The sequence below is a fragment of the Patagioenas fasciata genome, chromosome 2, assembly GCF_037038585.1.
Source record: "Patagioenas fasciata isolate bPatFas1 chromosome 2, bPatFas1.hap1, whole genome shotgun sequence".
Lineage (NCBI taxonomy): Eukaryota > Metazoa > Chordata > Aves > Columbiformes > Columbidae > Patagioenas > Patagioenas fasciata.
In genome coordinates, this window is record NC_092521.1 from 159,663,443 (window position 1) to 159,685,136 (window position 21,694).

Below are 21,694 nucleotides of genomic sequence, written 5' to 3' on the forward strand. Positions count from 1 at the left end.
ATCAGAGTCAAGAAGATATTTATGTACCCAAATCCAGGTCTGCTCTAACTCATGGAGGCACATTCCTGATCCGGAGCCACCCTGTCCGATGACGTGAGGCTGCTCCCAGTATGGAGGAGACCAGTCCTACGCGAGCGCCACCTCTCCTGTCCTCCACCTCCCCTGCTTTTCCAAAGCATTCACCATTTTCCCAAGAAATAAGGAACACTAACAGCTTAAAATTGGCATATGTACTGGGGGGACTTCTCCCACATATGGAAAGTGTACAAAACCCGATGCAATTCACAGTGTTGTGTATTATTGAGAATCAATGTTCCTTGCACGGCAAATGTGCAAGGTCTTCTTGAGGTATATTTCTTATAGTCATGTTTCCAGCCAGAAAGAAACCTCATTTTCCAGTATCAGCCATTTCACACAGGGATTGTATCGACTCGCTCATGGATTTAGCAAAAGGAATAACTCCGTATGCTTGTGGGCGTTCTGTGAATGTCAACTCCCTCCCCTGTGCTTACAGCCTAAACTTTAAGTGAAACTAAACACAACCAAGTGATGCCAGCTCTAGTCTACAGTACAGTGCAAGAGGACAAAGTATAAAGGATAATTTTCTTTATTTTAAAATATTAGTAACACTGCACAAAACAAAAATGTGGTACTTAAGTGACATAAAACTGGTACTCAGTCTTATTTCATATTAACTATAATTTAAATACCCTAACAGAGTTCACATATGGTTATATGTTTGCATAGGGTTACACAGGGTAATGTAAGCATTTGAAGCTAAACTGTTCAGATACCAGAGACACCAGAATTTGTTGTATCAAACTATGCTAGAATACAGACTTGATTTTTGTGTTTAGCTCCTTCCTTACACCATTATGTGCATTCCTACATCTTTTAAACGTTAAGATGAGTAAGTTTCTCCAGGAACATGGACTTTCAATATTGCCAGGTTTAAGTCTGTTACAGCAACAATGTATTGGCAAAAGAAAGACAAACAAAACAAAACCATAAGCTGCTAACTCCTATCTGGAGGTTAAAAAGAGGAGGCGACATACTGACAAGAAACATGCAGGTATTATAAATGCTTAAGGCAACAGAAGGGCTCTGTACAAACTAACAGGTTAAGAGAAGCAATGTGTCATGCACATGAGACAAGTATGGGTAGCAAGGAAGTAATCTTGCCAAAAAAATAATATTTCTTTTAAACTGAAAACATCTTTTCAGGCTAAAAAAAAATTAGTCCTGCAATAAAACCGATGCGAAATGCTTTCATACATAAAGGTGTAAGTTCTTTGCGGAAACAACTTGATAAAATCTTATACAGATGCTGAAAAAATGTTATCTAAAACCTACTCAGCAGAAACAAAGAGCAGTTTTAAAGTAGCACTTAGATCATTTGTCTCTAGGTTCTGAAAATAACCTTTTAAAATAAGGAATGATTTCACTAAATGATTCATCAGGAGTCAACTATGCTTATGGAAATCAGTAGGAGTGCTTACAGGAGACCATCATTACACTAAGTTTCTTAAAATCAGAGTAGATAACTTCATGACACAATTTAAAATGAAGGAACATTTTAATAGCTGGGACAAATGTTTGCTGCCCAGCTTGGGAAAAAAAAAACCCAACCGTAAAAGTCACTTATTAAGCTTGCATAAATTACCCTAAAAGAGCTCATGCCTCAATCCCATTCCCAATGACATGAGCAAATAGGACTCTTCTTTCAACAGGCTTTATGTTGATGCCAGAGTGACCAAAGAAAGAGGCATTTGCACAACCCTTTATATCCTACAAGACAAATAAACAAACACTAGACTAGAGTCGTTTTAGTCCCAGGGAAGGAAGAGGTAAGAAATTCTGCAACGCTTTCCCATCTTCAAACGTAACACACTTCTAACCAAGATCAGCCTCATTCGAATTCCCTAACCTGACTGGCAAGAAAGCCACTCCGTGAAACTAAAAAGAATAACATAGTGCAATTTTTAGTACAGTTTTAAACATGAGTCACTTCCTTGCTAGCAGTGTGAACAATCAAAAAATATACACAAAAGAGGTGTGCTCAAATATAACATTAAGTCATCATTATTATAAAGGTATTGGCATGGCAAAGAAGTCCATTTTAGTAACTCCCTTTGGTTGACTTCTTCTTCTTCTGTTCCTCTCTCTGCTTCTGCTTCCTCCTCTTGCTGCCTTCTTTGTATCCTGAGGAAACATGGCTTGTAAAACACTATTCACAGCATTCATGGACTTTTTTCCCCCTAGAAAAAGCACACGTTCTCTGAATGGTTTAAGGCAGGGATGTCAAACTTATTCTCACCACAGGTCACATTAGCCTCGTGGTTGCCTTCAAACAGTCAAATGTAATGAGTGAAAATGAGTTTGACACCCCTAGTTTAAGGAATCTTAAAGAAAAGGTCTGGCTTTCTAATGCATTTGGTTTTTATAAATGATCAGTTCTACTCTATCCCCAGTTCTACTATATCCCTTATATAGGATACAAAGAAAACACTATCAATCTTTGAAGTTTGAAAAGACCTGGAGAACTTTTTCAAAAGACTTCAAAGCCATTCAGGAAAAGCTTCAAAATTAGAGCACATGCAAAACCAGAATAATTCTCAAAATAGAAGCAATAAATAAGGCTTATATAGCAGGAGCTAGTTAAGTACTCGCATTTCCTGCTCGGAGTAGTCAGAGGTACCACAATATTTGCATTTCCATTTTAAGACTAGGGAGTGCTGACAATCCTGAGTAAATAAGAAGGTGCTCAGTGTTTACCAATATGCATTTCATATGCAGGTCATCAGCCTGCTCATGCTTAACTATGCACCATAGGTTATATTCTACTGCAGTCCCAATGGCACATGGAAGTATTCAGTTCAAGCAACAATTATCTGCTACAGGTTCAGTAGGCACAAGCTTCCAGCCACATGATCATCATCCCAATTATTCCCCCCCGCCACGAAGATGCATAAAAACCAGGTTTTGCTCTGCATCTCATTCTTTCCTCCAAACTTGCAGTAAAATGCAACTTGCTAGCAGACAGTGAACTGTGCGGAAACAACACCAAGCGCACTTGTAAATCGAAACCTGAAGCTAGCAAACATTTCCCTCAGATAATCATCCTCTGATGCTTCGAGATAGCTGGCGGGATCTCATAGCTCAGTGGTGCTCTGACACGGGGAACAACACAGCCCAGTGAACGGGGCCAGTCTGGAGCGGAGGAGCCAGCTGAGAGAGGCAGAGGAACGGCCCATGAAGGGTCCAGTTCTGCCCGTCTGGAAACAGATTTATATTCCCCATTCCATCTGCAGGCATATGTGACCCTGAGAAAGCCACATCGCCAGTGCACCTCATTCTCCATCAGGTTAGCACCAATAGCAAAATGAAGACGGGAAAAGGAAGCGGTGGGAGGTCAGAGGAGCACTAAGGCTACGCCATGGTTGAAGTCAGCTCCTAAGCAGATCTCCTCCCAAGCGCAGGTAGGGTTGTACCCACAGCGGAACTGCAGTTCTTCAGTTTAAGACTTAGGGAGAACCACGAGGTAGTTTTTGGGCTAAAAATCGCTTATCAAAACCTTGCGCGTTAGAGGAAACACACTCCCTTGTAGCAAAGGGAAACAGTTCCCAGGTTATCGCTCTAGCTCCTACATTGTATCAACAGCATGACTTCATCTTTTGTAATCATCTGAGTCAAGAAGTGGGGTATTTATTTAGAAATTCTGCCATGAGTGATTAGCCTGTGCAAAGTTAGAGGGGAAACCAGTTCTGTTGTTTAAGGAAGAGGAAAACTGGCAGTGCTTTGCAGAACTGCAGGTGACACTGTGTTTTGCCTGCACCCTGACACCCTTCCGAGCCACAATCCTGTCCCCACGGACAGTTCATGGACAATTCCTAATTAAGAACTCCATCCATAAAGTTTACTTCAATGTCAGCCCCTCGGTCACCTATACATTGTCAAAAATAGGATCCCTCAGCATTTAATTTACTTCTGTGAGGGATACATCCCAAGCACCTCTTTGCTTTCCCACAGAGGCCAATGGAGGCGGAAGGGACACGCTGACTCTTGAGAATCCGTCATCCAAAGGGTGTTATTCAAATGATTCTTCCCTTTACTGGAGGGAAAAACAGCATCATATCAGCTGATCAGAACTAGTTCATGTAACAACTATGAAATACTAACACAGACATTTGGGAAAGGATCATTAAACCCTAACAGGTTTAATTAGCTTCATCATTTTCCCATTTTTCATTCTCAAAACACTGTCAGTATTTTTTAAAGGCTTCCACATACAGGCATGATCTCATTTGAAACTGCCATTTTATATCATAACACTTTTCTCTTTTGCAACGGTTCTCTTTCTTAAAATCTTTGAGATTTTGAAAGCAATTCTAGCAACTCTTGCTCAAAAATATTGTGAGTCAATGTAAATTACAACTTGAAATGAACGTCACATACTTCATTGTCTTCTAAATGAAACAACTCAAATGTTAAAATAATGTGCTATGAAGATAGTTGGGCATTTGACAACATGGTCTCCTACCAGCCTCTGGAATGATAAGAGTGAAAAGTGGAAATCTTTCAAGTGTTATCACTGACACACAGAAACAGATTGGCCGAAGTAGGAGATAACGCACAAATAGAGTATTCCTCAAGAGAAAACTGCCAGGTCTTTTCTGTTTCGAGCCTGCTGTGATAAATAATTTCACTCTCAACCATTTCTTTTTCTACCCCTATGTAAGAAGAAAGTAGAGGTCAAACTTTGCCAGTCTGTTGGTGTCAGTGATGCTATGCTGGGTCATAAAGACCAAAAACCTGACCCGAACAAGTGAATCAGCTGCTAGTAAAAAGAAAAATTGCACACTGAAGATGTAACCCTTCGGTGCTTATTTCACTTGAATACTTCAACCAACACTAATTAAAAGCATATTTAGCTACGTTGGTTACAAGACTAGCCCTGAAGTCACAAGAGAACAAAATCTGAATTAGAAAGCAGCAGTCCCATTACTATTTGATTAATTTGCAGTGAACTGTGTCCTGGTGAGGCGCCAGTATCATAAAGCAGGCACGGAGACTTCACATAGTGCCTGGCTGGACTGGCTTCAGCCAAACAGTTCTGGCCTTGGAGATGGGCTTTTCGAATTTCTACCCTTAGAAGCAATTGTTAGCTATTTAAACTCTAGAAATGCATGACATTAAGACAGAGAGTCTTAGGGAAGGGTGGGGGAGGACAGCCTGCTGAGAGTTTTCCCAAGCTTTGACATTTGGAGAAAAGATTCACTCAAATGCAGACAGAAATCAGCCTAATTTGGTACATTCTTGCTTTTGTCGGCTGCCAGGCACAGAGATGGATGAAGTAAGAATCCACACCACTTGGAATTTAACCTGTTTTGCAGGCTGGATAATTCTTGTCTAAAACAAACCACATCTGCTGACCCACTCTTCTGATATCATCTGCTCTATTCTGAGTAGATGCTCAGATGCTCTCTTCTGATTCTGCTCTATTCTATGTCCAGAAGAACAGTAAAGAGCACAGAAGCTATTCCAGCTCTCAAAAAGCTGCTGAAGACTAACAACAACTTCCAACAACACTTGTAGCAACTCTCTCAGCCACTCAGCAAGGATCAAAACAAATTGGCAAATCTCTTTGCTGGGTCCCAGATTGACTTTCCTTCTGGCTTCCTACTTCTCTGACACCTGCACCTCCCAAAGTCACAGGTTTGTTCAGTCAATGACTATGAAACTTGTCACATTCTCAGGCGGCAGCTGCAAGAGAGGTGTGCACATCAAGCGATTGACCCAGAGGGTCAAGTGTCTTGGGGAAAACACTCTTACCCAATCTATTTGTGGCATCCTATTTCTTCCAGCCCTGCCTGACACCTGCCTGCTCTACCGGGATGCAGAGGGTAGCCACAGGTCTGCTCCACCTTCCTTCTGCCAGCAAATGGGAGTGTAGGAGTCAGCAGAAGGAAACAAGGTGTTCAGTCTCAACCCATCATTAAAATGAGGAATTGCCACTTCTCGACCAACATCAGTCAGTAATAAAGGCCCTGGCCTGATTTTTATAAAAGATCTCCTGCAAAGATGAAGACTTTAGAGGAGCCTCCTTCTACTTTCAGGTTCTGAAGCACTGAGGTTGGGGGTGACAGTGATTTATGTTTTCTGCTCAAATCCCAAAGAAAATGATTTTCAAGATCTACTAAACTGCTAAGATTGCAGCCATTCTTTTGCCCTTCTTCAAACCATGAAAGCAGTCATGGCTCCAACATGCACACAGAGCTTTAACATGGCAGCAGGGCATATGCAAATCAGGTTCTGTAGTGTGCTTTCTAATTTTCTGCTCTTAGAATCTCTCTAGTCAAAACAACAAATTGCTATTTGAAAGGTAGATAGCTTACTTCTGAGTTGCAGTCACAATCTGTTATTTTAGACTGACCCCACTTGCATATGCCATTACAAAAACCCATCCCAAATCACTGCTTCAGTATAATTTCATATGTGTGACTCAATTTACAATTACAGCTTTACACTACACTTTCACATTCCCTCCTTTCAGCCCGAGCCCAACACATACCACAATCTGACCTACTAATTCTCTCATCGCACCCACAGCTCCTGCCCATGCCACAGAACACTGCGGAGAGAAAACCCGCCTTTACATAAAGACTTGAGGTGACAAAACATCCCACCCCGTCTAGGTATGCTGCTCCACTATTTAATTACCCGAACTGTTAAATCCAAGGGGTGAGTTCTCCAGTTTCACTGGCCAACCCAGTGATGTAATCCCAATTTTGATGTTTTAGGGAACTGAAAAGCTTTAGTGACTTACTCGGGCCTTACTTCAGGCTTGCTCACCATACTATTTTCATTACCAATTCTGCCTAGAATTACTACAAGAACATACCAAAGCCAGATACAACCTGCTTGCCTAATATTAGTTAAGGTAATACTATTACTGAATAGAGCCCGAGCTTCTGCTTCCACACAGTAAGCAAAAGCTTGCAAGGCTATGTAGCCTTGGAAGCCCTTCCATGTGCAACCCAGCCATCTTCTATAAGAAGCAAACGGTTAACGGGATGCTCTCTTACTAGCAGCCAAACAAACATGCATGGAGGCAGCTCTGGCTAAGCCAGGGAACAACAAGCCAGCCTCCAAATCCACCAGCCGATCTTCCAACGTTCTGCCCACAGACGAGTGGGGCTGTTGCCCCTTCCCACTGACGCACAGTTACAGCCAGGGGACGTGGAGCAAAGGGAGGGTGAGCTCCCTCCCAATTCTACACCTCCAGCATGCCTCGTGTATTAGGTTTCCACAGAAACGAGGGGCTTTGCTTTCCTTTCTCTTTCCATTATGTGCCCGAATACAGGTCTGTGAGGGAATTATAAAGTAATTAGTTTGGATAACGAAGCACATCGATTTTACTAGTTAGTAATGTGTAATTCAGGAAACCATATGTCAGTAAAGAGAATGGAAATTGCCTTAAAGATGTAATAAAGCACAAATAGCTCAACTTTCCAGCAGAAGAATCCATGGGAGGAAAGGATCAAGATTAGTTAGGCTTGTTCTTTTAAAGTGGTTTCCTTTTCAGGGATGCAAGTGGATGAAAATGCAGCAAAAAAATGAATTATTAATGTTGTTAAGCTTCAGGTTAATGCAAGCTATTTAATTCAAAAGGAAGAGCAAACCTTGCAATATTATCTTGCAAATAATGATCTTTGATATAAAGTAATTTTTCAGTATTTTAACAATCCAGCATTTCAATCATTCATGCTACATAGAGATCAAAACTCCCAAATCCAGAGAAGCAGATTTTGGGGTGTATTTACCACTACCCCTACCATTAGTGGCTGCAACCTCCAGGTCTCAGTTGGCATAAATACCACTTTGTTATAACTTGGATATCACCAGTCAGCCATACATCCTACAGTCATGGAGTACATTACTTCTAGGATGTGAATTCTTTTTAAAGAATTACTTGTTTGGGGCTAGAGGACTGTTTGAGATATGCAGCAACTTCGGAGCACAAGAGGTGAAGTTTTATTCTAAAGGCTGTTATGAAACCATGAACAGTAGGAAACCCAGCACAATTTCTACTAAAATGCAATGTGTCAGCTAGATGAAGAAGCAAACTTAATTCTTATTTTTCATTAAAAACCCATTATAACACCTGGAAATCCTGGCTAAGGAGAGGATTCATCTCACCTTTGGATATCGGTTGCCAGTCTAAATGAGTTGGCCAGCCTTTCTCCTTGGACGCTAGAGAGAGACGGCCACTTCCAGAGCCATTCCTACCATGTAGTGAAGATAAAACCCATCCCCCTTTCCTTCATTTAAATTTGTTAATGACTTATAAATTAAAACTCAAACATTCATACTCTTAGAACAGAAAACCGTTTCACTGCAGGTGAATCATTAACGACTGAGGATTTGCTTGAGGTGCTCCAACTGGGACATCATCTAAAACTGCCACATGCCAGCGGTGCCAGAACCATCTGATTCGAGGTGGAACAGCACCTGAGTCGAGACCATTGAACTTTATTTTCCACTGAAGTGAGTCGGCGTTGGACCAAGACAGCAAAAGATGCTATTTTTGCCCAACGCTGGCCCGTGTAAGCACGGCAGCTGTTGCAGTGATCAACGAGAAGCCAAGCAGGAGCAATTAAGTGGTCTACATAATTACAGAGCTGTGCTGGTGAAGCCTGCTTGTTGGGCAAGGCAGTTGGCAGAGGTGAACACCCATGAAGGAGAAGGGCGTTATTGGCCAGGGCTCGTGCACAAACGTCCCAGGGAGGGATTAAGACACTCACGTAGGTTTTTATGACTGACTCGACCAGTTCTTCAGCAGCCCTGTCCATCAGAGGAACAGTAGGCAAAATATTTAAAGCAACAGTAAAAATCTTAGTCTTACTGCAATCAAGTTTTCACCCTGAATCTTTTATGGCAACTCAAAATCTACTGGTAGAAGAGAGGATTTTGTGATTGCGTAAATACTTCTGGAAATTCATTTTAATTGCAAATTTGTGCATCTTGGAGCACAAATAGATTCACAGCAAAAAGTCCTAAGCAATCTTAAAAATTGCTCCAAAAAATTGCAAGGTGCGTGTCAAACTCAGATGCTCTTTGGAAACAAAGTATGGTTATGATTGCAGAGCATCTCAAGTCTCCAAATGCAGAACTCAAAGGTTACATTCAAACTACAATCACGTTTCTGTAGAGAAATTTTAAATTTAAAAAAAGAAGATTCAACTTGGTCATCCCTAAGGCTTCCAGCAACTGATCAGGAAGACATTTATCTGAACATTTCTATTTTTATAAGCTGTCATCGCACACAATATCTTTAGGTCTTCCATACAGAAGACAGTGTTAGATTCAAAGGCTCATAAGTGCAGTGGAAGTTGGTACAACCCTGGGGGTACATGAGCACATGTTTTGGGGCACAGTGCATGTTTTCCATGTGCTGTTTTTTACCCTGAGGTGCCTCATACGCTCACACTTTCCAGCACTTCACCTAATTTAGCACTACTGAGAAGGGCCCTTGATTTGGGCATCCAAGTAGAAAGGCATCTTCATGTTTCGGAAAAACCTGTCCTGGCAGTCCTGGGTGATCTTTGACCACAGGTTCAAATTAAATCAAGTAGTTATGAGGACTCTGTTGTCCAAGATAGCCTCTGGACTACATTGCCAAAACATTACAGTCAGGAAATATATCAAAGGACTAATTACTTCCAAAAATAACTGGGACAATTGCCATGCTTCCATGTTTGCCTGAACAGTCTCAGCCTTCTCTATTAGGATTTAGGTGCCTAAAACTGCAGCTTCCAGAAATAATGTCAAGTGCTGAACTTCTCCTTCGGCAAGGAAGCCAAGCACAATTTAAGTAAACGATGTGCAAAGTATTGTGATTAGTTAATCTCTAAAAGGCCTTCACTTCTAAGAACAAAGAGCATGGGCACTTCAGCAGCATAACAATATTTGCCTTGGAACCTTGAATATCCCAGGGCATTTGTGAATCCCGACTAAATGGAAGAGCAGAACTAATGCAGGATGAAGGCACACAAGATGCCGTTTATTTCCTACCGGGGAGCTAACATTAAGTCAACACACAGCAATAACCTTTTGCTCGGCTTTTTGGTTTTGGCTTTTGACTATCTGATGGATCCTTTTCTGCACATTTCTCATCAACACGCTTGTGCACACCTGATAAATAAAAAGGGGTCTCCAAGCTGCTTGTAACCCGGCTTCTATCTTGTTCTTCCACCTCATCGCTATTATAATGATAGGCATATTTGGGGGAACTGGCAGGTTTGTGAGACTTCAGCAGGCGAGGGTTGGTGGGCTGGAAAGGCAGAGCGTGTTGTCCCCTCCGTCTGCACTCCTCAGCAAAGGCTTCTTCATCTGCCACACCTGAAAAAGCAAAGAGTGCAAGAAAAGTGAGCTGCGAACAAAATGTTATAATTTTAGCCTGAAAAAAACCCACAAAACTGGGCTGGAAATTGGGTGTCACAGAACTACTGCCTTGGCTGTAGACAGTCCTGTCTATCTGCTGATCGGGGAGTGTCTGGAGCAGAAAGGTCCATCGGTGGCATCTTACCACACTGAAGTCAACCAAAGACATCAGCTAGATACAACAGCTCTGGGGCCACTGTTTTCCCAACAGGCAGAGTGAGCGAGCTTAGCACATTGCTCTGGACAATATTTCTGTCCTGTGCAGAGCAAGTCATCTCATCCCAGCTCACCTGGACTGTCTGCCTAGGAAGGGGCTGGCCCTGCTCAAGGAAAAGCTTTAGGGAAAAAAGGGAGAAATACCCAGGCTGGCTACAGGGATGGTGGGAGAAAAACAAAGCCAACGTGGGTTCAGAGGGGCTGGATGTTGGACATCCACAGCTGGGAGGACGGCAGAGGAGTGTGAAGGTTCACATGAAGATGGGAAATTAGGCTGAAGATGTAAGAGGAGAGCGCAGTCCAGGAGGCAAGGCAGGCACACACACCAAAGGTGAATGAACACAATGGGAACAAAACACCAATGTTTGTAAAAATTAACATGAAAGATGAGGTACTCCCATCATACTCATGCTGTTTTGCAGATGACACTTTGCCGCAGAACCTGTAACAGTACCAATGTTGTGAAGTAGAGAGATCAGCTACTGTAACACAAAACCCCTCCAAACAAACAAACCAACCCAGCAAAACCACACAGCGAAAAGCAAACAGTAAGATAACAAATAAAAAAGCCAACCGAAGACATTAAATGGGGAAAATAAGAAAAAAAAAAAGTGAGAAGGAAGGTGTGTACCACATTTGTCTCTTAAAGGCTTTTAAAAGTTTCGTTAATTCAATTACTTAAGTACTTTTAATAGAGCTGATGAAATACAGCGTCATTTTATTTGCATCTAAAGTGGTGTGTCACATTCTGGAAGTTTTTTCCTGGGATGTGCCCAGCATCAGCTGCTTCAGGAGGGGTGTGAGCTCTCAGTTAATGTGTGCGCTCTTAGTTCATGGCTGGAAAATGCTTTGAAGATGGAAAAAGCACCACGTACGCAGTAAGGAATAAGAGCGGCAATACCCACTTCACTGTGCGCACCAAACCTCCAACACTTTCAAACAAAACAGGTTGCGTCGTCTTTACCTTGTAATCCTACATGGGGAGATGCTTCTGAGGGCATGAGGAAAAGGAGGCAAGGTATGTTTAAACAGTCATTTCACAGTGCGATGCGGCACCCGAGGGATCATAGGAGAACAGGACTCTAAGACATGGCCCCGCTGTGTGTTTGAGCACCTGATGTGCCCAAATATTATGTAGAAGACCTTTTTTCCCAGGTGATTAAATGCCCATTCCCCCCACAGTCCCAACGCTCATGCCTTTTTACCCTGGAGCCTCCTGCTCCTCCAAAGGCACAAGCAAACAAGGTGAACACACAAGTGACGATAACACTGAGGATTTCTGCACTTAGACACCGCCTGCTTGCCCCATATCGATGGCAAGCTATGGCTGTGCGGTTCCCAGCTGCACCCATGGCTCTTCCCCCTTGCAAGGGGCACAGCGCTTCGGCTACAAGGGGCGGTGGGCAAGGAAAAGCTCAGAAAACACCAGATGCAGAATTGATGGCATTGCCTGTAAGAGGCTACATGATTTTACACACTATATAAACAGCACTGAAGCACAGATCAGTCTGACGATACCAGGTCTATGAAAATGAAGCCTATAAAATGCCAGAAATTAGAAAAAAAAAAAGGCATAGGAAACCCATGTACACCATTGCACACACAAAAACCAGTCAAGAGAGTTCACTTTCGAACAAATTATAGTGAACCAGAAAGAGAAGATCCCTCCCCTCCCATGGAAACACAACCTGCAAGGCTTTCTTTTTGGTGTGCAAAGTCTTGCTCGATGCATGTTTAAAACATACATTGGCAAGCAGATGCAGGAATGAGAAATGTGCTGGGGCCATTCTCAAAACTGCATGTGTGTGTGTGCATCACAGAGACACCTGAGCAGACACACTAGCACAGTAAAGTATTAAACCAGTTGTTCTACACACACCCCAATAAATACCTCCTAACTTCCAGATCAATCTCAACACCTTTGGTCTAATTCAGCTGGTGTGAAAGGCACAGTTTAACACTGGAAGGATTCAAAACAATCCTGCTCCTCCCTGGTGACGTACCCGCAGCATCGGTGCATCCTGACGCCTCTGACCTGCCTCCTGCAGCGAGGGCTCTGCAGAGCCACCCTGTGCTGACCTGTGACCGCTGAGCACCCAACGGGGCCACAGAGAGATCATCAGCAAGCACTCGCTGCTTGAGTTCAACTTAAAAAGACATTCGGTACTCCCACTTGTTGGAGAATGGCTTAGCAGCTGTACGAGCAGAGCCTATTCTGAAAGCCTTAGCATAAGTAGCAAAACTAGGCCGCAGTGGGAACCGCTGACTGTTTCAGTAAAATCAGCAAGGTCACTGAGACCTTGGCAGAGTTTCACAAACAGCTTTAGAATGTAGAATGAGCATAGCTAGCAGCTGCAAGTAGGAGGGCCATGCAAATGTACTGTTAGAGCTTAAGCCAATTAGTAGGTGACAGGTATGCATAATTATCGTGAACTGTATAAGTATATGCTATTCGGGCTAATAAATCGAACTATGCTTTATCACTCATACTGAGTCGACCTGCGTGTTCCTCCGCCGCTCAAACCCACCTTCCCAATTAAATCAAGTGCAGCCTAAAGAAGAGGTAGAGGAGCTTGACCTGCTTTATGAAACCCTGTGAGAGCTGCTCTCCAGAGCAGGTTTTAGCCTTCAGCTCCTGAGGGTATGAGCACAGCCCTCGCTCTGCAAAACAATGGTATCTGCATGTTACACACCTCCTCTGAGTTTTGGGAGTCCTTACAACTATGCCACTTTTTGGCTGTGAAAAGCCACAATATGACCATCCAAGGCTTTGCCTGGAGTGTTCTCCAACTGTGGCTCTCCTGCAAGTGGTCCAAAGCAAGGACTGTCCCCTGAGAGCCACACAGCCTCCTCCAGCTGGGTTCACAGTTCAATTGCTCCATGAAAGATGATACATCAAGGAAAAACAACAACAACAACAACAAAACCCCAGACGACACCTGTAATGCATATTTCTCTTTCCTTCAAAAATGATGCAAAATTAACCCCCAAAGGTGGACCTTGCACTGCACCATCACATTGGCCGGACACATTGCAGCAGCCCAGCAAATTCAGGAGAGCCCTGGCTGTGCTTGGCGCTGCTGGCACGCTGCCTGCTCTGCCAGATGCTGCCTGCACCAGCCAAGGCACAGCACCGGGCTGCTCCTGCTTGGGCTTTATCTGTGCAACACAGCTGCGGCTGAGGCACAAGGAAAGGACACGTGGCTGAGGGGGGGAATCAGTGAGAAATGCTTCGATACCATCCGCTGAGAACAAGTGGTGAAGGGGCTGTTTGCAAACTTGTTGAAACCCCAGAGAGGCGGCAATCTGCGCTAAAACCCAGAGCACAACTCCTCAGCATTGGACTTGGGGGACCAGCATCCCTTTGGAAGTTCGTGTTTAAACTTTCCTTATAAGCTCTCAGACTTCCTGTCATCAAAGATTCCTAATTAATGTTTTTGCTAAGATGAGCTAACCTGTGTTATACTGCGAGAATATTCTCTCTTAAGCTGCTGTTGGCATTATTCTGCTGTTTGGGGTATGCTGTAAAAGCATCAGCACACCAGAGGCGCTGCATCTGTGTGCCACAAAACATAATATAGTGGCAACTGAGGTAAAATACTTTATTACCTTCCATTAGACTACAAAGTTACCCAGTTTCCCTCCAGAAGAATAATTAGTGCTTCCTATTTCTAGGCTGCCCATGCCTGTCCCCACCCATCCTTCATCCCATGGCAGAGCCCTGAGGGCGTCATAGAATCATAGAAGGGTTTGGTTTGGAAGGGACCTCCAAAGCTCATCCAGTGCCACCCCTGCCATGAGCAGGGACATCTTCACCAGCTCAGGTTGCTCAGAGCCCCGTCCAGCCTGGCCTGGGATGTCTCCAGGGATGGGGCATCTGCCACCTCTCTGAGCAATCTGGGCCAGGGTTTCACCACCCTCAGTGTTAAACATTCCTTCCTTCTATCTAGTCTGACTCTCCCCTCTTTTAGTTTAAAACCATCACCCCATGTCCTGTCTCTGCAGGCCCTACTAAAATGTCTGTCCTCATCCTTCTTATAAGCCCACTTTAAGTATTTAAAGGATTAAATCCACCTCAGTCATCCAACAGTCATTCAGTTTTCCATCCTTCCCAAGTAAAGACAATTTTTTGTTCAATAAATAAACCCTCAAAATTGTCCAAACTCTTTCTCCTTTCTGAGTTGCAGGAGAACACCATGGAACCAGGAATTAGTTAAATGCTGTAACATGACGTCAGCTGTGATTCAAATACTGAATTATCTATGGTGCCGTGCACAGTATGAGCCTCCAAATCTCTGATCATCTATCTTTAGTGCACCTTGCAAAGCAAAACTGAAGTGTCATTTGCATCAACTGTTTTCTCTTGTTCTACATATTTAAGCATACTTGAAACATTCAAACCAGACTGAATAAAGCCAGCTTTACTAGTTGCAAAATATGAGACTTGAAAAGAATTTACTCAGGGAAAGGTCAGGCACACAGGGCATCACCACCAAAAAGTGCTTAAACATTGCTGGAGCTTCGTCAGCAGTGACGTTTATCCTAGAAATGGCTTTTAGGAACACAGCTCTAATAGAAGGGGAATCCATAGCCGAGTTCAGAGCTGGAATATCCACTTGAGAAGGAACTTTCCGGGGTTGCACAGCCCTCGGTTCCCCCGCGGTTCGTTCTTGCCGCCTCTCACACCTCCAAGCCAGCAAAACCCACGTGAGAGCCCGGCAGTCGCGCCGTGAACCCGAGCAGCGGATTGACCCGGGTTAAAAATAACACTCTTTTTGTGAGCTTATTTTTAACCCAGCTCGGTGCCTGGATCCAGCTCATCCTGCAGCCGCCCCGGCTGGGGCAGGCGAGGGAGCAGTTACCGGGGGCTGCTGGAGTCAGCATCCACATTCCAGCATTAAGCAAAAGGTCTTGTTCTACTAATGCAAATAATAATTAAAAACCTTGCAGTTATTTGACTTGCAGAACCAGTTTGGAGAAGTTACATTTCTAAGGGATCATGCTGAAAATGAGGGATTGAGCGTTAATACTAACATTTAAAAATAATAATTAAAGTTTGGTGTTCGGGTGCACCAGGTCCTTCCAAATGAAAAGCAGATTCGGGGGAAAACGAAATCAAACAAGCTGTAGCATCCTAAAAAGTTGCATTAGGACCAAAACCTGCCTTCTGCTCCAAGCAAGAAAGGGTGAAAAATAATACAACAGCACTTTGCTATGAGAAATTAAAGGGGAAAATATGGATCCTTTACCCTGTAATTAACCAGTAGAGGGCAATATTGCCTATCGTGAGGGGCAACGTTATCAGAAAAGTCCCTGCCAACTCATGTTTTCTTGGTAATGCATCGATTTTATATATCTGAGGCAAACCATGAGTACAGTTCTTGGATCAGGCGGGCGATTTGGGGGAGCCGCCACATCTGTTCCTGGAAAATGGAGATGACACATGGGAATAAAAACACTAAGAGGATATTCCAGGTCAGGTGGGACGGGTAAGTCACGGAGCACTTCACAAAAGAGCATCCCTGCATGAGCTAGTATTATTATTTCACGTTACATTTAAGTAATATCTGTATACATCCCAGAATTGGACTGAAATCCTACCTGGAATCAGCAGTAATTAATTGTAAGACCGTAATTAACAGAAGGATGCTGAACACACTGGGGTAAACATCCTCAGGACACTGAACCACTCATTTACATTTACCAGCTCACTTCCCACACAAGAGGAAGTGGTGGCTTCATGGTTCCCACACGGCAGCCCTGCCGCTTGTATGCCATTTCATTACACATCTAACAAAAAAAAAGAAAAAAAATATATATATATATATGCATATATATAATTGGGATTTTCCCCTGTATTAAGAAACAAAAGTAGGTGGACAGGTTTGCTCAGTTCAGAGGAAATTTCCCTGAGGCTGTGAACAAAACGCAGCCCTTCCTGTAAGCAGCATCAGAGAAGATGCAGCCAGTGAGGGACACCTGGCTTGGTCTAATGACACAAGTCAGCTCCGAGATAAAGCTCCAGGGAGCTGGTTGGGCAAGAACAGCTTGCAGGAAACTCCCTCCATTCAAATCCTTCTTGAATGATGGCCAGCAAAGTTTCTTTCTAACACTTTAAGACTTGAAAGTTAAGGGGTGATGTATCTTCTGAAGCTCAGAGCAAGCCACTGTATTGCTGTTCTAGAGAGGACTCAATGGGAGGTGGGATGTTAGTCTGAGCTGCTGCTGATGCTGACTGATGACAAAAGTGACAAAAGAAAAAAAAAGCTTAGCTAGAGGTTTTTCCCCTGTTACTACAGGGACTTGGAATTTACCCCGTGCCCACGGAGGGCACTGGAGTTTCTGATGACTCAACTGCATCCGCTGCTGGCCGGGAGAGCTGAGCTGCGGCTGACGGAGCAAACCAAAGGGAAAAATCCCCCATCTAAATACATTTATCTAAAGTCAACAGCACTATGATCCTTGTAATCTGTTGATAAGATTTTTGTACTGATAAACTTTTCCGCTGTTGCAGCAGCTCAGGTATTAATATTTACCTTAGTAGAAGATATCAGGGTTCTTCTGAGGCTCAAGGCCAACATTTGCTGGCAAGTCTCATACTTTAGAGAAGACCATTGGTGACAAGAACGTATTTAATGGAAACAACCTGTCTAGAGGCCTGGATTACCCCAGGGTTGAAAAACTCCTGGAGATTAACTGGTTCTTTTATTTCTTGTCTTAAAAGCTCCATATCCAATATATTATAGCACAGAGAAAACTTCAGGAGGCCAAGTAACTCTACTAATACATAGAAAAAGTGGTCTAATTGGGGGCACCAAGCTTGAATCTTATTTTCAGAGTTACCAAATCATCATCATTTTATTTCTGTTGGGATTGAAGGATGCTCATTGCAAGATACCAGGCCTGGAGTATTTTCCAAAACCACACGTGCACACAGTCCCCAACCCCTGAACACGCTCAGCTGAGAAAACACCTCACCATTACTGGAGGCTATGCTGAGCAAGTTCTTCTGATTAATTGTTCTTAAAACTTGTTTCTAAAAGCCAGGAAACACTAATACTGTGACACTTAACAGCAGGAGTTAAAAAAGCCCCTTCCAGGCTGTGCTCTCTCGTGTTTGTCAGACTTGTCAGAAACTAAAATTGGCCTCAAGTCCTCTTTGGAAAACATCACTGTCTCAGTTTGACAGTGACAACCTTTAAAAATTTCTCTCTCGCTATTTGATGTGATACTTATGAGAAAAAGCAGTCATTTACAAATCTACCGATTGAAAAAAAGAATGCAAGTAGCCTCGGAAGCCAAAAGAGCCTGAAATCACTCAGAAACCATCCGGGGAATGCTGGAGCAGCTGCCCCATCTGCACTGTTGCTTCTAGGGGCAGAGCTTCTGTAAACTGAAAAGGGAGTTTATTTCAACACTGAAGTTCATTGGATAAAGCACTAGATGAAGGACGTTTTGAGTCACCTCAGGCAAATCAGTGGCTTTCACCAATTATTGGCAATCCGGAGCAATTGCATGTTTCTCAGTGCTACTGAGAGCACAAGGATATTCAGGGTTTCCTCCGACACAGCAAACTGATGTGTGGCTGAGACGTCCCTCCTGCAAAACGCTAGGAAATGTTTAGCCAAAGTGGTGCCCAGAGCGTTCAGCCGGTTACAAACTCCAGATGTCGTCAGCTCTTAACCCGCACCCTCTGCAGAAACATCATCCCCTCCGCATCTCACACCCTGCGCTGGCTCCGCGGTCACCAACGTCACCACGCTCAGACGTGCATTATGTCTCCCTGCTCCATCTCAAAACCTCGTATGAAGTTTATAACTTAGGGGATTTAGGCTGGGCTTTCCCGGGCCAGGACCAGCACCGCTATTTCCTCTGCCGTGTGAGCCGAGCATTTCCTGCAAGGGGGTAAAAAAGTCCACAAGTGGCGGGGATGGCACAGAAGGTGGTGGTGAAGTCCCTGCGAAGTGATGGAAAAAACAGGGGGTGGGATTTGGGAAAAAGGACAGACTGATGTTGTGAGTCTCGCCATGCTATTTCTGTCACAGAAGAGCCATGGCTGCAGCACGTCCAGGTCCGGGAAAGGGCAGGGCTCGGTGCTTTTTGCTCAACACACACCGCAATCCTCTGCCCTTCTGGTTCTACATGCTGGCAATGGACCTGCTCCTTTTATTTTTGCCCTCGTATCCAGCTGCTCCGGCGCCAGCTCGCGCTGTTCCAGCCCAGCCCGAACCCCTGCGGCACAGGGAAAGCCCCACGCTGGGTCCCTCACCCTCCCCGCCCCGCGGCAGCTCCCTTAGAAACCTCAGCCTATTTGATTTTCTTCCATTTTTTTAAGCCATCTGGGTTTTACCTTCCACCCCCGTACACGCCCCAGAACCCCATTATATCCTGTATTCAGCCCAGCGTGTACCAACATGAATCCTGCAATCCCAGCACGTCAACCTACTCAAAATGATGACGTTTCTCCGCAAAGATACCCCAATCTGCAACAAATTTGAAAAATTAAATGTGTGTACACCCTGCTCTAACTGCAGAAAACGGGTACTTTGAAAGATGCCATCATGCTGTTCTCCTGAGCAGCTAAATGGGGATCGATGGCTAAAGCCACTCCTGGGTGACTGCATCGTGTGGCACCGAGCTCTGCAACCTGATATATAGAATCATAGGATCATTTTGGTTGGAAGAGACCCTCAGGATCATTGAGTCCAACCATAACCTAACTCCAGCACTAAACCATGGCCCTAAGAACCTCGTCTAAACACCTTTTAAACCCCTCCAGGGATGGTGACTCCACCACTGCCCTGGGCAGCCTGTTCCAATGCCTGACAGCCCCTTCCATGAAGAATTTTTTCCTAATATCCAATCTGAACCTCCCCTGGCACAACCTGAGGCCATTTCCTCTTGTCCTATCACTTGTCACTTGGGAGAAGAGACCAACCCCCTCCATGCTACAACCTCCTTTCAGGTGGTTGTAGACAGCGATAAGGTCTCCCCTCAGCCTCCCGATCTCCACACCAAACAGCCCCAGGTCCTTCAGCTGCTCCTCATCACACTTGTGCTCCAGACCCCTCACCAGCTTTGTCACCTTTGATACGGAAGTTGCTGAGAGAGCCTGGATTTACCTCCTCACTGCCAAAACTTACTCATCAGAAGATCTTTTAAAGCCCAACAAATAGTCCGACATTAAATTTGAGGTCAGAGAGAAGTGTGGGCTGAGCACATCCAGGCTGCTGCAGTTATTTCACTTTTGTTTGAAGCACATACAGATTACACCAACTGCTCTCATCTTAAAGATCTGGGATGTGGGAAATGCAAATAGCAGGAGGTAACACGAATCCCCACGTTTCCAGCAAGCAGAGAGATGACCCCATTTGCACGCTGCTGCTCAAAGTGAATTTTATTAATTTTAAAAGACTTCATCACACAGGGGTCTTTTGTTCATTTCTGCATGAATTTTGAAAGGAAGCAAAGAGCGAGGAATGAGCTTCGCAGCTTGACATACATAAATACAAATTAGCAAGATTTCAAGCTCAGAGTTTGAACAAATGGACCTGACTTAAAAAAAAAAAAAAAAAGGCCAAAAAATCAGCAATGGAGATTACTTAAAAAATGATTCTTTCCACCCTTTTCAAGGTCATGCCAGCTCTCTACCATGGTCACGTTGTCTGCCTTTACACTGCAGTGCTGTCAGTCAGAATCCCTTCAACAGTCACACCAGGGGCTCCCACCCTTGGGGCTTCTCTCCCCAACGCAGCCCTACACAACATGCAGGTGAGATGGGGCTCAGGTCCCAGTAGCTGTCCCCCTCTCTTACACAGCCCTTCTTCCTCCAGAATTGCTGGCACTGACATCAAAATACTTGATTTGGTTCAATATTCAGAGGGTGGGTTTTTCTTTTCATCCCATCTGTATTTCAACCTCAGGCAAAAATCCCTGCAAGGTTCACCTCCACCACGAGCAAGCCTCACAGCTCCTGCTTCACTTTAAAATTGCATTTTGAAATGCAAAAAATAAAAAAGAATTATATTGAGAAAAACAAGACTGGGCCCTTAAAACACAAATTAGTACTTGCTACTGTAGGAAAACAAACAAACAAACAAATCCACAGCGCAACCACACGCAGCCCGGCCAGGTCCTGCATCACGTACCCAGACACATGGCACCTTCCACCAGCGTCTCCTCTGCCCCAGCAGATCGCCATGGACCTTCACACCCCACACGATCATCTCCAGAACCTCCCAGTCCCTTCGCTGCCCCAAAAGACAAAACTTCGCTTCTTGCCTTCAGCCCTCCCAGGAGTAACCAACACCAGGTCAAGCAAAATTGGCTTCTCATTAGAAAACTGTTCAGACAGCAAGCAGAAGTACTATTCTGCTTTACCAACCAACAGATCTTTTACTCAATAGTTTTTAAGAGTTCTAAAGTATCAAGACAGCACCTTTTATTTCCATTAGTGAACTTCACTAAAAGGAGCAACTCCCAAGCAGTTCTGAGCAAGCCCTAATTTGCAGATTATACAGTTTTGTTACACATTTTTCCATTGATTACCAGCTTTAAACCAGTCTTCAAAACCTTAAATACAGCAAATCCAGATCACCATAAGAGAAAAAAATTACATACAAAGTAAAAAAGCCACACTGTTACATTTTAAAATAAGAGAATCTCATGAGTGACTTCAGAAAAATGTGCTGAATGACTTCCCCAGCTGTTTTGTGAACGCTCCCATAGTAATTTGGCAAAAGCACAAAATCACCAAGTTTATATTTTCATCGAATGGCTATTAGCGCTGTTGAAATCGCACAGACAGGAGACGGGAAGAGCAAGCTCCATGTTTTATATCGCGCGGCCCGTGCTCAGTTTGTAAGCCCTCACCTTTCCATTTGAAAAATATTCTCCCTTCTACCCCGAGCCTTAAATATGACATAAAGGGTTTCACGTATTAATTACAAAAAAATGAAGATACACCCACCCTCTCCAATTACAGCCCCATCAGGTAACTCATTCCTCATCTGATTCTTCATGACCAGGAGCAGGA

General features: G+C 43.9%; 1 protein-coding gene across 4 annotated transcripts in view; it reads right to left on the minus strand.

Annotated features, from left to right (window-relative positions):
* Positions 1-591: 591 nt before the first annotated feature.
* The window catches only part of DNAJB6 (DnaJ heat shock protein family (Hsp40) member B6), a 64,513-nt gene continuing 43,410 nt past the window's right edge, over positions 592-21,694 (minus strand). For 3 of the 4 annotated variants that reach the window (XM_071805316.1, XM_071805318.1, XM_071805317.1), the window contains exons 9-10: positions 10,195-10,401; positions 592-2,258 (exon numbers count right to left, since the gene is read on the minus strand). In XM_071805316.1, the coding sequence (XP_071661417.1) occupies positions 2,086-2,258; positions 10,195-10,401 (380 nt within the window). In that variant the 3' untranslated portion in view covers positions 592-2,085. The remainder of the gene's footprint in view (positions 2,259-10,194; positions 10,402-21,694) is intronic. The other variant, XM_065830054.2, reaches the window with a different exon arrangement.